Here is an 18,713-nt window from a genome sequence, read left to right as displayed (position 1 = left end):
TCATCACACAGATAAAACTTGGACCAAAATTTGGTATGCTGGCTGTTACCCATTCCCTGCTTTTCAATTCTTTTTCAAAGAAAAAGAGGGCAGCCCATCCTTCAGTTGTGTGGGACGAAGAATGCTAACAAAGATAATGCTTCTAAAATGTGTATTTTTTACTTTCCTTGATCAAGACTTTCTTTGGTGAATGTATGTTTATTTAAACAGATTGAATTTGCTTAGCAGCTATTATAGACTGAAACTCAGCTCTAAAAGATTATTACCATGAATTAAGATAATTTTCTGTAGTGTAAATTCACCTCATAAATCAAGTCTGGTATTCATATGGCCTTGCAGATGTGCCAACTCACTCGCAGCTGTAGGCACTAGAAAATCGGCACAATTTGTCCCTAAATCTGCAATTGTTTGATGACACAATTAATGTATTATGACTTTCAAGTGAACAGATTATTTAAAGATGTTTTATAATACAGAGTTTCAAGATATCTAGCACAAAACACCACTGCTGGTAAAAATGAGGAGAAAGTGGAAATTAGTGGGGTTTTCTAGTTCTGCCCTCACTGCAGTTTTTCAAAGATATCTTCCCCTGCCTCTGACATGCTGGTCAGCAGAGCAAGCATTTCTTCAGTATTGACACACCGTTTGGCTCTACGTGGAATATGAAAAAGAGATGCTCTCGTGCCACAAGAATGTAAAGCACTTCCAGGTTCAGGGGAGTTACTAAATAAACAGCCTACATTTCAAAATTACCTGGCAACTCCTATTGAAATTGGGACCATTCATCAAAGAAACAGTTTAACATTAAATACATGAGTAGGAGGTTAACTGAAGTTGCTGGTGGTTCAGCTCTTTTGAAATTTGGTCTATTATTACTATTTAGCAAGTGCCTCTATAGCCAAGGTCCCTGTTTTGAAGACTGGACTAATCCCACTTCCTTACTTTTGTCAATCAAAAAGTGACTGGAGTTCCTGATTTTGGCCAAGCAGACAGAGTGAAACAAAAGCTCTAGAAAAAGAAACCTACACGAATTCATGAGAAAAAAATCTATGATTCAGCAACCACAGAACAGAAAACAGAAGAAATTTTTTTCTATAATTTTGACATTTTTCCAACAGAAGAGTCTTTACTTCAGTCACAAAATTTTGCCTCAAATTTAGATTTTTAGCATAACCCAATTTTCAAACCTAAAATATGCCAAATTCACCAGATCTACAGCATTCTGTTACATTTGTTGGAGAAATTTTGACTACGCTTCTCTGTATTTACACCTTTGTCCTTTAAATACAGACTGCCAGTCATGCTGTCCACCTTAAATATCACAGGAACAAAAATTTACTCCCAGAAGGTAGTATTTTGAAATATCTGGTCCCTCCACTGCTAAGATGCACCAAGCAAAGTCATAATCACAAGTTTTCCATGGAATTTGCTGCCTTTCTGAGCAAATTTTTAATTCTGAACTGCATTCTTAACTCCTACATCAATGCAAATCCAGGATAACTCCAGGGTATTAACTCTAGATTTAAATTGGTACAAGTGAAAACAGAACAGCATGAAGTATTTAAGATATTGCTTGTTGAAATAAATTGTGGAAGCCATGTCCAAAAGCTCTGGCCTTGTTCTTTTAAGATATTTTCTGGGATATCCAAAAGGACTTCAAAAGAGGGGTCATCAATTCAGAACAAAAATAATGTTCAATATCAGCTTATATCTTCCCAGGACCAAATCTTTCTGTAGTCCCTCCTGGTTCCCTGTCAAGGCACTGCTTCCATGAACTGGGGACTCAGAAAATATGTAATACAAAGTCTGGGCTGTAGGGAATAATATCATTAGGAGAAATGAATGTAAAGTAGTCTCTCTGCAAGATCGCCATGCACAGCTGCAACGCCTCCTGTACCTAAATTATCTTCATCCTTTATGCAAGTTGTACATGAGAAAAATCTAAAGGCTCACTTAACAGTTTTAGCAAGCTATCTGCATTCAGAACACCTCATAATTAACAGCACATCATTTAGCCAAGAGAATACTTATGAAAGTGTGAGGTTGAAGAATAATGTGATCCCAGCTCACATGCCTCCATCCTGACCTAGCTTCCCTGTTACTCCAGTCCCAGGTCTCTCTTCTAATTTAGCTAGTTACTTCAGTAGATACCAGAGAAATAGGAACCAGGCTGGGATAAATAAGCCGTCTGAAACCAGACTTTGAATTTTAGCCAGATGAAGTAAAAATTGAGTGACTCATGTGGTGCAATAACTCACTATTCAGTTATCTTCAGTCTTCTTCACACATCCCTATCTTCCCCCTCATAAACACCCTGAGAGCTCTTCAGGTCTCTAACACTTTAATGACAGTACCTATCACACAGCTCATTTCCCATGTATGAACATATATATATAGCTAGATATTACACACCGCTTCTGTTGGTATCCCGCCTGTCTGTGCAGAATATTTCTCACCTGCTCAGCAATTCCAGCTCTCCCTGTGAGAGCTAAAGCCTTGTGCAATGTGAGATTAAAACTGCCAGAAAGCCTTCCTCTAGGTATTTACAACAATGTGTTAATTTTCCATGTTGTTTCAAAGGGGTGCATATCAATGGATCATCCCTTGCCAGTTTATGAATAAATCTCAGATTTTTAGCTCAGGTTGAAGCTGTCATTAAGTCATACAGGTTCTTTCTTTAAAAATTTCTACAATGAGCTTTCTCCACATTCTTTCTGCTAAGATTTTGGACCCTAGGTTGCCCACCCCTGGACTCAATGATTAAAAACCCCTTGCCACTGGATTCCTTACATTTCTTTCTGACCTCCTCCAGAAGACTTTTGAGGCAGCTGCTACCTCCCTTTCCTCCATCCGACTCCGTTGTCTTCCCTGTATCCCTCTGCCACATCCCCCTTCTCCATCTCCGCAACACACATGGGCCTGCTGGTCGCTCCAGAGGTCCATTCCTAGCCAGACTCCCACTCCTAATGCCTCTCTTCTCACACCCTGGCCTTTCCCTCCTGCTTTAACTTGTAAAACTCCAGACAAGCAGCAGGAAGCTGGGTCTGCTCTCCATCTCCCATGAGCAGAGCAGCACCCAGTCTTTGTGCACAGAGCCCCAGCCCTGCTCCATCACCTCCTCCTGCCCGCTCCTCTCCTGCAGAAATCCCTGGTGCCCTTAAGATCCAGCAGTTGCATTGTGCACACGTGTGCTGCCTTCTGGGCTTGCTCATGTATGTCCCTGTCCTTAACCTGGAAGCAATTCTGGGCAGGGACTCTACCGAATATGTTGCAGTTTGGACGGTGCAACCTAAAGTGTGTTATAAATGACTTGGTGAATATACTACTAGAGCTACTCTGCCTGGAGTCATGACAGCGAGGGCTTTTGAAATGCTACAGAACAAAATTTGTTAAAAACCAACCCCGAACCCTCTAACATCCCCCCCAGTCCCCGAAAGAGCAGAAGACAAAGAAATTCACCTGTTTCCATGGCAACCACACTTCAACAAAGGCTCAGAAGAATATCTGCTTTCCCCAAATCACATCATGCCATGTAAAGAGGCTGCAGCAGAAACAGATGTTGATGATATATCAAAAGACAGTTACCACCACCCTGATAAACTTGTTATCTGAAGGCTGCAGTTGTCAGAAGGGCTTTTGTACTGACCTCAAGCCCACCTGGCTGTTGAAAGAGGACACATCAAAGAGGCACCGAGCCAGAAACAGCCTGATGTGAAATCTGTATTCAGCACCACATCCTTTCAAATGGCAATATAATCTCCAACAGGATACATGAGGATAAGAAGAATTCGTCTGTACAACATAAAATATCTGGCAACTGCGGTGGGTACTCAGCAGGGTTCACCACAGTCTGTGGGTCGTGGCTGAAAACCTCACCAAAGGACACAAACTTTGGAAAATACAGATGAGTCAGATCTACAAAGCAGCTTGATTGTGAGGCAGTCGACTTAACTCAGCCAGTATTGTCTTTTTTTTTAAATATTGCTAACTAAATATAAAACCCAAGAGCCTCATCATGTAGGAGGGATAGGTGACTGTGTTTCAGCAAGCGGTGAAGGCAGTGTGGGTAACCACCAGAACTTGACAGTAGGAAACCCTGTAACTGAGGAGAGAGCAAATGCAATGGCTGAGTGTATAAGCAAGATTAGAGATGTGGCATAGCTGTGTCTGGTGATGCTATGGAATAACATATGTCATTTTTGCATTCACTCATTGAAAAACTGAAATGCAGCAATGGCTTGGATAGTACAGATGAAAGGATGATAAAAGCCTCCCTTAAAATGATGGGCTAAAGAACCTCATTTTACTGAGTTTATCAAAGATGAGGCTAAGCTGACTTATTCATGTTTTGTTCATAAATGAAACCCTTTCTGATAATACAGGGCTTTCTAGTAAACAAAGTCATGATAAAACATATTCCTAGTAGACACAAGCTGACGATTGTTATCAGAGAAGATGATTAACAATGGGCAACAGTGGAAAAGACATTTAATGGATTATCTCTGTCACATGAAGTTTTAAAACTAAGACTGGATGTCTTTTTGAAAGATATGCCTTCACGCCAGAAAAAAATTTATGGGCATCATTCAGCAATAACTCTGTCTTGTATTATGCAAAAGGTCAGGTTGCATGATCATGTAAAGTTATGAGCCTATGCATTTTTAAAGCACTCTAAGCTCTTGAAAACAGTTAATTGCACTGAACTGTATGATTATAAAAATGAGTCACTCTCTAGATGGAGAGGCTGAAGAGGGTATCTCACAACAGCTAGTAACCAGCTGCTATGCTTATAGGAAACGGACTCAACTGCAAAAGCAAACATATAGATACCACATGGATGCCTGTGCAAAAGACTCCTCGAGGGCACAGAGGCTGCCTGAGCCACGTTGGGTTCTTCTTTGGATTGAAGGAGATCAGAGAGGAAAACATTAATAAAATATCATGCTTGTTCCCTTTGTGCATTTGAAGAGATTTTTATCTGAACTTAGTTTTTCTGTTGCACCAGTAGTCACCCTGGCTACATCTTTCTCACATTTAGTAACTGCCCTTGGGTTGGGACTCGTGTTTGCAAAGCCAGGTGGGTCAGGCCAGTCATGTCAGACCGGCTGGGCATGCAGGACTCGAGTGTCGCCAAGGCCCCACTCTGCTGGAGCCTCCCAGCCTGAAGACCTGGCTGGCTTCCTCCACCCTCAAACCAGGGGTGAGCTCCTGCTTCGGCAGTGTGTATCACCACTGCACTTGGAGGTTCAGCCTTCGAATAGGGAGCTAATGTCACAGTACAGACTGCCAGGCATTGCTCAGAAGGAATCAGTGCATTTCTGTTGGAAAATCTGGGACAGAGCAGAAATTGAAGAGGCACCAGACACATATGGCAACTGATGAGCCCCGATATGGTTTGGTGATGTTTTTTCATTTCTCTCCCCCTCTGGCCCTTCAGAAAAGTGCAAGGAGGAACTTCTCCTCTTCCTTTGCTGTTTTAGCAAAAAGGTTTTTTAAAGTATTGTGAGGCTTCAGGGTAAGCCATTTAAAAGGGAACTCCTAAACAACATACAGAGAAAATTGCTTTTTAAGAAAGTCCATCCTCACACCTATTCCATGTTTCAGAGGAGTCACTGTGGATAAGTGATGTCTGCAGTCACTTTTCTTACTAAACAGTTCACTCCTTGAATACCGAAACAGCTTTCACCTTGCCTTTCAGTTTGCTGGGAACTCTTGTAATTGAGAAAAATATTGACATGTTCGTTGGCTTTTTAAATAATCTCTTTTACTCCACTTGTACAGTATTAGTGAAACTCCAAAACTCCCTAAGATAGAACGGGTGACCTGTTGGTAAGAGCCTTTGACCTGGGAGACTAACAGGTTTCCTTTGAGACCTTGCAAATGCATCTTCCTACAGGACTGCTCGTGTATCTATCTTGCTAATGTGAAACACAGTGCTGAGAGCCCCAAGTTAACACTGACCCCACCCCTGGACTCACAGCACCACAGCATTACTGCAGCTATGCTGCTGAGCAGCACTGCTGCACCAGTATGGGCACATTAGCTCAGCACCTTTGTTTTGTGTCTTACTGTCTGGTACGATGAAACGCATCCTTCAACACTTAGGCACCATTTAAGTACAAAAGGACTTACACATATGCCAGTTTTGAGAAAGGTTTTGCAAAGACACTGGCATAATGTAAAATGGATTTTGAAATTATACAATATTCCTAATCTTGTAAAATAACATTCCAATTTTGTCTTCAGGTTCAAACTCACAGGAAGTTTTGTCTACAGTATCTCACTAGCCCTCACAAACACTGGTTTAAAACAGCATTACCTTCATCAGATACAACTGAGTTCCTCCCCTACAAAAAAAAAAAAAAAAAAAGACGTTTTAATGATCTTTAAATATCAGGCTTATCTGAGAGGACCATAAGCCAAAATCTACTTGACTTTCCCCCTCAGTCTCCCTGTCTTGAAAAGCAAACTTCACATCTGCTTGTTATCAGTAGTTATCTCACAGCAGGCCTCTGAATCGTTTAGAAAACTCAAAGCACATGTTTATCCCTGCTGAGGAACCAGTCATTATGATGCTATTTACAGGCCCTTGGTGACCCAAGCTCACTACATGGTGTAGAAAACTGCCAAAGATTTTGTCTCAGGGGTTCTCGCTGCTGCTAGGTTTAATTACTTACCATCAGCTTTTTCAGCCATAAGGCTGCACTCCCTCCTTTCAAGCTGCATTGAGGCATGCCTGTGTGAGGACATGTGGGAAAGCTAAGATAAATCAATTAGGCATATGAAGCACATCGCATGTGAATTAAAGCAACTTAAGCCCTCATGTGGTTACTCTTATTCAGGAGAATAAAAAGGCTTTCACTTCCCTGCATAGATGACTTCAAAGCTACACCATTTTACAATTGTAATGTGTTGTGAAAAGCAATAAGGGGCTAGGAAGAGATGCCAATGGTCTTGGGCAAATGCCTTCACATCTAAAAATGAAAAAAGCTGATTGATTAGTAATGTGGAAGGATGATATGTCCTCCTGAGAACAAAGTCTGCTTTTCACAAAACACTGCACACAAATTCCTCCAGAGCCTTTCTGCTTAAATGACCAGACGAGCCCTGTATTCCTCTTAGCACAAGGATAAACAACTACATCACTACAGGATGCTCAAAGAGCCTACTTTTTGTGGGACATGAAGTTTGATGCAGGACTAAGCTTCCACTGAAGTTCAGAGCCTCAGGTCCAGCTCAGGCCATGTGATAACTGTGCTGAGACAGCAGCTTTGCTCAGTATTTTTGATGTTCAGGAAAGCCATTTAAAGGTCTGATCTTACAGCCAGTATCCAGCTTGCAGCTGCTCCTTACTATAACAAAGAGAAAATTCCCAGTATCAAATCAAGATCTTTGCCATTCCGGAGCAAAAGGCTAAGGATATTGGTTTCTCCTTGCGCAAAGAGGGGAAATGAAATCTCTTCACATTTTTCTCAACCTTCTTGAAAATCTGTGCAAGGCTAGCCCTACATTTGATTTTTCATGATTTTGAGTCAAAACAGAGCCCTATTTTTTTTTGCTTTCCAATGAATACTTTCAGCAGTGATCCATCTCTAGCTTTTTTAACTAAAACTGTTTCAACAAATTAAAAAGTTCTTTTAAAGCCTCTGTGAGACTTCAAGAAGCATCAAGAATCTCAAAACTGCCTCCCTGTCTTGTTTTGCTAAAGAATATTTTGAAAAGGTAACAGCATCAGATGGAGGCATTGCAGCTGTCACTGCATTCAGGGAACGTCTCTGTGAGGGGACATACAGAGAAGGGACCTACAATGCCAGACTCTGAGTCTTACAGTATGCATATGAAAACTCATCTGAAGCTACTTACACAGCATATCTGTGTGATGTACCAATTACAGACAGAAACATCTACTATAAATTCTATAGAGAAGTTATAAGGTGTCTGTCATCTTTTTAATTTAACCAAAACCCCAAAAGAATTAAAAAAGAAAAACTAAACCAAAATACTTCAGCAGATTGAAAACAGCTGAATGTCACTGAGATTTCCATTTCTTCATGTGGAGAAGTATCTGTAGCTGACAACTTCAACCACACGTTCTGCACACCGCCTTGTTTCACACTGGGGGGGGGATGTTTACATAGCTACTCACAAGCGTTATGTTCTTTAATAACATAATATAGAGAACTGGAAAAGCTTAAAGAGAAAGCACTTGGGTACAGATAGGTCAAAACCAAAGCTAAGTTTAACTTAACTGTGCCTCAATTCTCATGTTCCTATTACCAAACTAGTATAGAATTTGACTACAGTTAACATTTCTGGCTTTATCTTGAGAAAACCATGGAAACTTGGGGTTGGATTAAAAAAAATGCTTCAACTGCATTGCAATGTGACACTGGAAAAAAAGTCTAGAAGCAATAAGTATATATATATACAATATCTATTCTGTCATGTAAATAGATATTAAAAGTTTAGTTAACATTCCACAGTCGTTTGACAGAATAGACTTTGAAGGAATCAAATTAGAAATTAAAAATGTGTATGCAATTTATTTTGCACATCCTAGTGCCACTGGTCCAGTTCAGTAAGTGCTATGGGGCTGCCACATTACTCAGAGGCAAAATCTGTATTTTAAGTCTGCCTTCGTTAAAGCAGTGCAGGACAGTTTTCTTCATTTCTCCAGTTTCTGGCTGCACAGGGACTTGGACTGGACTGATACTTTTTGCTGAAGCTTGACCTGGGATGAAATGCTGGCGGTGTACATCACTGACATACAGGAGGGAAAGCTAGTGATGGACTGGAAGGTGTTGTTTCTGCTGCTCTTGAGGACTGTTATTCTCCTCTCATGCAAGAAGCTCATGATTTGGAAGTGGCACCACCCTCCTGGTTAGGTGCCCACATAGTATTTGCTTCACTGAAGGCTTTACAACGTTTACTTCAGGCCCAGGTCCTGCCACATTTAACTGGAGGTTTCCACTTCCATTTAGTTTTTCTTCAATATGTAATTACTGCAATGCACTCAAGCTTGGAGCTACCCCTGAAGATCACTCAGAGGCAACAGCTGCCACGCACTGTGGCTTCCCACTTGCTAGGAGCTGCTCACCACAGGCAACATCACAACAACTCTTTCAACACACTGTACAGATGCGCATCTCTCATGTTCAAAGTTGCATTAATCTAGGCTAGCTGAGATGCAGGGAAGCTGGTATCTTTACGTTAGCTTGCTGAGGTTGCAAAACCAAGGGCTCGATCCACATGAAGCTTAGGCAGCATCTCACCTTTGGCTACAGTGAATTCCCAAGCCTTTTAGAGCAGGACCTCATTGCTTGTGCCCTCTCCACAGACCTCATCGGCAGGCTCCTCTGGTGCCCCTCTGCCTCCCCACCGTCTCTCCTTGCTGGGCCCCTGCCACACAAGGATGAAATGTCCCTGCAGAGCCAGCTACCTGTGCTGCGCTCTGCTCGGTGTTGTGCCTCGTTGGACTGAGCAGGAGCCAGTGATCTGTAACTCAGTCTGCATGTACGTTGCTCACCTTGGGAAATCAGGATATGACTCAGAGAAGGCACCGGGCTGAGCAGGGGTGCAGGCATGATTGTGTTACCACCTGAAAAGGTGGAAGGTCTGTACCAGGCGGTGGTTATCTGGGAGGTGTCATGCCGGACAGCAGAGAGCCAAAGCTGAGGCACAGCTTCTCAGGGCTGTACTCTAACCTCCAGGTCACCTAAGTGCAGCTCCTAAGAGTAAACACCATAATGGAAAGCCTGGCATAACTAAGCAGGTATAGGGTCTTTCAGATGACAAACCAACCTCTTTTGCATAAGAATGCAACCATAACTGTTTGAATTTAGCTAGCCCTTGTTTTGATCAGGAGGCAGCCTGTTTATACTGCCTAATTGTAGTCATTCCTGTGGCTTTGTTTGTTTGTTTACAACAGTACTTGGGAGTTTGGGAAAATGCTGCAAAAGATTCAAATAGCAAAAATGATGGTCATTCTTTAACCTAATGTTTATAGTTTATAGGAGGGCTTTAACATGCATTACAATATTGCAAAACTCCAGAATGTCTTTGCATAGTTTGTCAAGAAGAATCTAGGGATAATTATGCAGTGCTGACAAACAGCTATTTCTGGTACATTCGTGAGCTCTTGCAGTATCAGGCACACAAGATAAACCACCTATTCAAAGATGATGGAAACACTACCAAGAGATTCAAACAAGTTCACTATTAATTAACTTCTACCATCATGAAAAAAATCTATAAGAAGTTCTGAGATCAAGAAAAAGAAAAGGAGGTGGCACCACCCTCCTGTTATGTCCCCACATAGTATTTGCATCACTGAAGGATTTACAGCAGTATTACTTATTTCCTTTTTTTTCCCAGACTCAAATGGGCTTTCTGAAGATGTCCTGAGCTGAGTTTATATGCTATATTTCCCATACTTTAGTATATATATTCCAAAGTTGTCCCTTTTTCCAGGATTTGTCAATCTTACTGATAAATCAAGCTGAAGAGTCTCAACCTTCTCATAGTCTGGTTGGAGATAGTGCAGTTCACCTGAAGAAGCAAAGGTCTGCCATCTTATTTAGCAAGAATCAATGGGAAAGTTCAGGAAGGGGGAGTTTGAAGAGCTCTATGATAGTTAGGAGCTGCAGTCCAGCAGACTTTTAAAGAGAATATTTTGCTTCTACATTCGTTAGATACATACACTTGAAAATTTTCCTTGCCTTCCAATGCAGGGCCCTAAAACCTACAGTTCTGGTACTGCAGACTAAAACAGTTCTTGAAGTGGGACATCAACAGCCTTCTTTCTTTTAACAGCAGCTAAGTGCACTGACACATCCAAAACCACAGGAGCTTTCTAACTAACCTCCTTGTGGACACTTTGAGGTGAAATGCTCTCTCTACAGCCTTTGCTTCTTCTCCAGCCTATGCCTAAATTACCAGATTTACACAGTGCAGTAAAACATTTTGTTGTGACACTGATGACATTCACTTATTGTGCACAGTTTTTCTAGAAGGCACAAATATTTAAGTCAAGATGTCCGTTCTCTGTTGCCTGAAACTGAAGTTTCTGCTCAGAATTGCCCAGGGTTTTGCTTTGTTTCTTTTTGTCCTTTATTTTGTCGAACCTCAGTGTGTTAAGATTTGCAACCTCATGTTCCCCCTCAGTATTGAGGATTACTCTGGCTTGTGGTGAAACATCCATCTTACACTTTCTTCCCTCTTTGTTCACATCTGGAGCGAGGCATGATGTCATCAGTATAGCATGTCATCTGCCTCATCTCCCCTGGTAAAAATGAGGAAATTTGCTTGATGCTCAGCATTCATTCAAGAGTCCTAATGCAACATGAAGCTGCTTGGAGTGTCTTACCCACTCTGGCCAGTCTGATTTATCTGCACCATCACAGACCTCTCTGGGAGGATTTTAATAGCCATCGCTTTGCTCTCAGAAAAAAATAACTCATCTCATTCACAAATTCTCATTCTTCTCTGCCCTTCCCCTAGCATCAAATCCCATTTCTGTGCCTTTAAAGGTGAATTATTTTTTTGTTTCCCTTTCATTCCAGCAGAGAGATGGCCCCTTTTCTGTTTCAATGGGATCCGGGCCTTCCTGCTGCAGCTGCTCCCTCCTGGCCGGCGGCCGACTCTCTCATCCGAGCTCACTCTTAATGTAGTTTATTTTTCTCTGTCTTACTTGTTTCATTCTTTGCCTTTTCTGCAGGCTGGACCTCTCTTAATCATTCTCAGTCTTAGCCCTTTTCCCTTTCAATTCAGCCTTTTCTGCTCTGCTGGGTTTGGTGGTAAGGGAAACAAGGCTTCCTTGAAGTGATTTGCTTACTCTCCTTTTTCCTATTTCCTTACTCTTCTCTTGCTCTGCCAGGGAGGTCAGGCGAGCTCTGACCTTGGGTAACAGTGCAAACTGGAACATTTGTGGTTGCAACAGAAACAATTCTTTAATTAATTAAATGATCCAGAAGCTGCAGAACGAAGCCAGCAGAGCTCTCCGACCCACTGATATCTGCTGCGCTACATCTTGCAGTGCCTCCCAGGCTGAAGCTCACTCTCGGGGCATAAAGTCATGACTCTGATACCATCCCTCCTTGTCAGTCAGCAGCAATACAAGTCAGACTTATTTACTTATGTATATATTTTTTTACCTTTAAAAAAAAAAAATTAACCCTTAAAACTCAAGTTGTGTTGTTGTGAACCCTTATTTTGCTTCATGTGGCTTTTGTTTATACCACTGAAGAGTCACAAAGTTGATTGATAGACTTGAAATATCTGAAGGATTCTGTAGAAATGATGATATGAAATCTTTATTGGAAAGAAGTAGTGCCTATGTTTGCTCCTATGGATGGCAGTAGGCACATGTCATTGAATCCCATGGAAACAGAACGCGGCCCTCCAGTTTCTATCTGAAATATTTTAAAACCATATTGGCCTGAATGGGGTCTGAGAATTTGTCCTATATGTAAGAGAAAGAAATACTCTTTAGGAGACTTTTTTGTCTGCTTAACACATGTTCATAGAGATCGAGCCACACTCTCTCTGAGTGCTGGGGTCACTGAACCAAGTAATTGATTTAGGGAAAATACAGGGCAATGTCAAGACACCATTTGCTTCCATGGTGGAGGGTTATCTCACCAGCTCTCAAGCATCTAAGCCAACTGTTCTAGCAATGTCAGCTGGCATAAAATCTAGGGTTGACCATTCTGATATAAAATCATAGTGACTGGAAATCATGAATAATCCATGGAGAAACTGTCCTTAATTAATAATCTCATGTCATTAGAGCCCCAAGTTTGCCATGTAGTGTTCAGCAGCCTCCTTTTATGAGTAGCCACACTTTACCATGCCATCTGCAGAAGAAAATAACTGCATTTAACAGAAGCCTCTCTTTATTTAGAGCTGCAGGGGGAACTAATTAAAGGTAACTGAAACCACAGCTGCTAAAATAATTATATGGCATCTAAACTATTTTGGAAAGCTCTCATTGTTTCTCAATGTGACATATGCAGAATATGATTGGAAACCTACCATCACCTTAAACAACTTAATTGTGGCAAACAATGTACCTAGAACTCTATAGGATACTACTTAACATAGATATGTATAACACTTATGTATGTTTTATGTGTATGTACACACAAACACACACACACGTTGTATACATGGACCTTTTTTAATACTCTTACTAGCTGCATATAGCCTTCAAGACTTAGGAGAGAGAAAGATGTAGTGGCATTATAAAGCTGTAATAATGACATGCCCACTTTTTTGCAAAGCAAAGCATTTTATAATCACACATGGAACTGATTGTTTGGAATTAACTACATTAAACATTATTCAACCAGTCTTCAGTTAAGAAAAATTTTCTTTCAATCGTTTTCATGTAACAAAAAGGCTTGCACTTCATATATATACAAAGAATGGCAGTACTGAAGCTTGGAAAAAGAGTTTCGATGAGGTATGAGTTATTCTGAAGCCAGGGCTCCGTGGGGAGCTCAGATTTTACATTTGCATGGGGATGCAGCTGTCAAAAAGAGGTAAAATCAATTGACAAAAAGCACCAGAAAACTAATCTGATTTTGTCATTTGGACCTTATTCAAAATAAGTACTTTAAAATGAAGAAGAGGAAGGATGTGCATTTGAACTCCCTTCTACTTTAACTGTTTTTCTCCAAATGATGTGCATCATCATGGTGTTTCAGTCTCTTTTTAAATTAATACGGTCAGGTCTGCTAAAGGCAGGCATTACCATAGACTGATCCAAAGTTAGATCTGTCTTTAATTTCACAAGCACATTCTTCTCCTTACATCCGATCCAACGTTTGCTATGAATCATACTAAATGTTTTGGGGTAACAGTGTTTCCCCAATAAAGCCATGACAAACTTGTGTGGGAGTACAAGGCACTCCCCCGAGGGTGCACACCCTCCCTAGCCTTCCCAAGCCCAGCACCTTGGGCCTTTCCAGAGCAACATCCCCATAGCCATCTCCATTAGTTGACTTGCACTTCATTCTTGGGGAAAGAGAAGTATGGCAGTTTATAATACAGTTATCACAAAGTTTATCAACAGTAAGCTCGGTTTTGCTGATAGTCCTGCTCTTCTAAGTGACAGCCCAGCCAACACACAAATATCTAAGTAGCATTCCACATCACAAAACCAAAGTATTAATAGTTTGTTATAAAACAAATCTAATGAGAACTTTGGTGACATCTTAGTACAAATATTACTTGGAAATAAGAATGAATACCAGAAATTAAATCATTTCCATACCTTGGAAACAACATACTGTCCCCCTGGAGATGCAGAGAAGGAGATGAGGCCACAAATTGGCAGGACAACAGCTGCATTTACGACTTTAAACAATATATGGTCAGCAAACATCCATTGCTAAAAGACAAAAGTACAAATCTCCAACTCAGATATTACTTTTGTCATCATATGTGGATATGAAAGATGGAAATCTATCAAAGACATAGGTGGAGTCTGAATGCTTGTGAAAATAAACACTTTGGAAAAATACTAGGCACTAAATGGACTTCAGGGATAACATATACCAAGATATACCAGAGCATCCAACAATTCATTATGTCTAAAGTGAACTAGAAAAACACCCTAACAAACAATGACAGGCAAATGGTGAGGAAATATGTAAAGAATGAAGCTGATTTGTTTGCCATAACAGGCATTGAATAGGGCAATGAATAAACCCTCAGAAGGCCTGACAAAGAATTCCCTCCTTCAATCCTGCTGGGAGGAGGAGAAGGATAGCAGTTAACAACACGCTCAGCATGAAAGCAGGAGTTCCAGTTAGTCAGGGACTGCAATGACTCTTAAGTGCCCTAAGAAATGCCAGGTAGCTTAAGGAAGGATTCAGACCCAGATGTGACAATTTTCACAAAGTCATTTGCCTCATTAATTTTTTTTGTGAATAGTTTAATTTAAATTTTCCCCATTACCCTCTTGTGCCTCACACATTTTCCTTGGTACAGCCAAGGAAAAGCAGCCCAGGAGCCAGGATGTTGGCTTGGAATGGACAATGTCCTTCCATTGGGTTCTACTGGGCCTCAGAGCAAGTCATGCAGGCACAGCCTCTTAAAAGCACTGTATGATCTGAAGATGCAGATGCAAACCTTCTGTGACTTTAAAAAGTGCCTTAACAACTAAATCCTGCTGAAATCAAAGAAGCATTAAAAGACAAGCAAAAACCATCACTTTGTGACATTGAAATCAAGCATGAATTAAAAACGCAAAATTTCTTCAGGATCATCTAGTCGTCTGACAAAGCAAAATATATTCTGTACAGTTTCTATTTTTTTCCCCAAGTTGTTTCTCATTGCTGTTCTAATGGACCCCGTATGAAACCAGGAAGCACACAGGCCTAGAAGAGGTATATGGAAGCTATAGATAGACTGTATGAGGCCTGCTGTCAGTTACAGCAGAGCTGGAAGGAGTGCAAATGAAAACCAGACTGACAGTCTGGGTATTTTATATCTCAGTGAGACCTGCAAATTTAGATAGTTTCAGGAATATCACATATGAAGTTTGATCAATAAAAGGCTTATAGACTGCATGGTATCAACTTGTAGTCATCTTCATTTTGACCTGATTGAAACCATCATTCCCCGTCTCGGATGGTATGTGGGTCACATCAGTGGAAGGAGATTAAGTTCACCCTGTTGGTGCCCTTTCAGATCAAATGTGTTAAGAATGACCCTGACATGCCAGAAGTGTTGACTGACAGTCTCTTTCCCTCAGATGCTGGAGAGGTTATGCAAATCATGGTGTTTATGAGCTGCTACACAAGACCTGAGCCAAGTCTGGTAGAAACCAATCCTCTGTTTCACTGGCTCATGAGCCCACCCAGAGGAGCTGGAAACCTCAGACAGTGTTCCTTTCTTATGGAATGAGAAAATGCCGCACTGAATTTGAGAAACTAAAATAGATTGGCTTTGACTTCTGTGCCAAGATATTTATGTTTCAATTGCCTTTTTAAAGTAACAGCAGAAAGTAGTTTCCATTTTCCTTGAAGCCACTTTCAAACAGGAGAAAGGGTCTGAAGAGTGAGTTACAGCCTGTGCCAGCAGAGAGGATTACGGTTGTCAAGATACTATGATAGGAGTTATGGTACTTTCACATTAGGATTTGGGATTGGAAGTATTGAAAGAGGGCTCTTACAGAGAAACTTGGAGGCTGTCCTCATTTTCCCTGCTACACACCGTTCATAGCCGCCCCCCTTCATACTGCAATAATGATTAGAATAAAGCAGCTGTTGATTTTAGTTTGGAAATCAGCTCTAAGGCAAGCAAATATTGATAAAATACCAAGATGTAGTTGAATAGATTCTCCAAATTCCTAAATGTGGAGAAAAATTTTCAATAGAGTGATAGCACTGAAATGAATGCATGCCTTCTTCTGCTGAGGTAAGGACAGGCACCGCTCAGAAAATGGCTGGCAGAGGACACACATTTGTCGTACAAAATAAAGCCATATCTCATCACTCAGCTCTGCACTCTCTCCGTCTCATCTCGTCTCGTCTCATCTCATCTCATCATTCCTTGTATTTCAACTACAGACATACCAATGCTGATCTATGTAAAGTCTTACTTCAAGTGATAGAGTGATAGCCAACAGTCCTATTTATGTGTCCCTGCATGAGACTGAGGTGGTTCACTACAACCCTGTGGAAATGTCTGGGCATTGTCCATGCTACATTAGCCATGCACACAGGGAAGGATCAATCTCTCCATCAGGCTCAGGGCAGCACATTATGAAGAGGAATGTTCTTATTCTGGAAGTTCTGACCCACGAACTCCCATGCGTCTGCCAACATGTTAAATATTGAAACGCATAACCACAAAGAGGACATAAAAGGATGACAAACCACACTTAGGTTATTCAAGACTGCACCTTTACAGCAAAGAAAAATGGGCATGAATAAGGCAGGCTGAACTTGCCCCCCCCAGGGGCAGTCTGTGGGTGGCTTGTAGGCTCTACGTGAAGACTGTGCTGGAGTGCATTGGTCAGCATCTAGCTGGCTCCACAAACTGAGACACTGCAACGGGCTCTGACCTCAACCAAACTCAAACCCTATGAATTACTGTAGGCAAAGATGATGCTCCAAAACTTTCATCTACATGAAAAAAACAACATTCTAAGTCTACAGAAAATTGTCTACAAACAAAAGGACATTCTCCTGTTGAATGTCAAACTGTGAAGCTGGGATCCTGCATGTGTGGGTAAATTATTAAAACAATCAAAAGAATTCAACAATTCAATTATGAAGTCAGTCATGCAGCTGGTTGAGTAATGAACACATTCAGAGAGAAATATTTCTGAATAAAGAGTAAAAATATTGCCAATATTTCTGAGTAGAGAATTTCTAATGACTAACTTGACCTGTAAATTATTTCCATAAAAAAAGTGATTTGGATAAGCTTGGAAGTCAAAGGAAGTAAAAGAAGCATGCAAAAGTTTGGCATTTAAACAGACTCATAAATAGAAGACACGTGGCCGTAGATGAACAACAAATTCCTTTAACGTGCCGATTTTCTAAAGACAAAATAGCTGCAGATATTTTAGATGTTTTCAGGACTGGCTGCTATGGTTAGGGTCTTCATTTTTGCAAAGTAAAAGAAAAGCAAGACATTGTCTAGAAACACAGCTTTATGCAGATAAAGCAGATTTAAGAGTTGAAATTCCTCTTGCTATTGAAATTATTAGTGTCTTGTGCACCACAGAGAATATAGTCTTGAAAAGCATAACCTCCCTGCAATGTACAAAGTGTAAAACAGCTGGCAGGATGTGCCAGGCTTATTTGCCCTGACCCATCTCCCCTGGGCCCCCCACCCCACACCCTCACCCATGGGCCAGAAGCACCAATAAGCTGATTCCCGGGACCCCTGTCATGGCCAGGGCTATGGCATTGCCTTGCACCCAACCCACACTGATGACTTACAGGCCAGCTGCTCCCAGCACCTGGTGCATAGCCATGGGTTTGCTGGAGGGCACAGAGTTGGTACACATGCTCCCCACGTGCGTGCGGCACCTCATGGGCACAAGAGAGTGGGGTCTTGTCTACCCAGATGAGCAGTAGGGCTAGAAAGGGGCTCTTGAAAACATGGCCCTTCCCAGCTTAAATAAGAAAGCTAATAAAGAAAGCAACAGAGACTCTAATATATGATAATAATTAAAACATTCAGATGGTGACAAATGAAAAGGGATGTTGAAGGTTAGAGAACAAGCATAATTGTAAGGCAGTAGCTGAGCTTCCGCTTCTTACAAAAACAAGAGAGACGCTATGAAGGATGCCATATTGCACTTGGCGCCTGTCCTAAAATAATTCCACATTATAAATAGTTGACGCAGCACTTAAGACTATTGCCTCCACAGGATTTAATGTAGTATAATGTAATACATCTGTTTGCTACCCACATGGTATGAGGAGAATGAATGGGTAAGATATGAACAAAAAATGCACAACCATATTGTATACTATTACTTCTGTGTTGATTATTCTGTGCTTATTACCTATTGAATTAAGATGATGGAAAAATGTTTCATAATACCTGAACAGCATGATCTCGTTCATTGTTTTTTGATCTATGAGACTACCTCAACCCTGTTCCTACCTTGACTTTCTGTACTCATGAAAAGTACCATGAGAAGTTGTGACTTGCACTGGCACTGCTTTTAATGTGAAAAGTTGGAG

General features: G+C 41.1%; 1 protein-coding gene across 3 annotated transcripts in view; it reads right to left on the bottom strand.

Moving 5' to 3' along the window:
- COLEC12 (collectin subfamily member 12) overlaps positions 1-18,713 on the bottom strand; it is a 101,587-nt gene that overhangs the window by 38,858 nt on the left and 44,016 nt on the right. The window contains exon 1 of one of the 3 annotated variants that reach the window (XM_052787751.1): positions 6,678-6,736. The exons of the other annotated variants lie outside the window; for them this stretch is intronic. Coding sequence (XP_052643711.1) covers positions 6,678-6,726 — 49 coding nt within the window. The 5' untranslated portion in view covers positions 6,727-6,736. Of the gene's footprint in view, positions 1-6,677; positions 6,737-18,713 lie in introns of those variants that run through there. 3 annotated transcript variants of the gene reach the window in all.

The sequence above is a fragment of the Harpia harpyja genome, chromosome 5, assembly GCF_026419915.1.
Source record: "Harpia harpyja isolate bHarHar1 chromosome 5, bHarHar1 primary haplotype, whole genome shotgun sequence".
In the NCBI taxonomy this organism is placed as follows: Eukaryota; Metazoa; Chordata; class Aves; order Accipitriformes; family Accipitridae; genus Harpia; species Harpia harpyja.
This window is presented reverse-complemented; position numbering and strand designations above follow the sequence as displayed.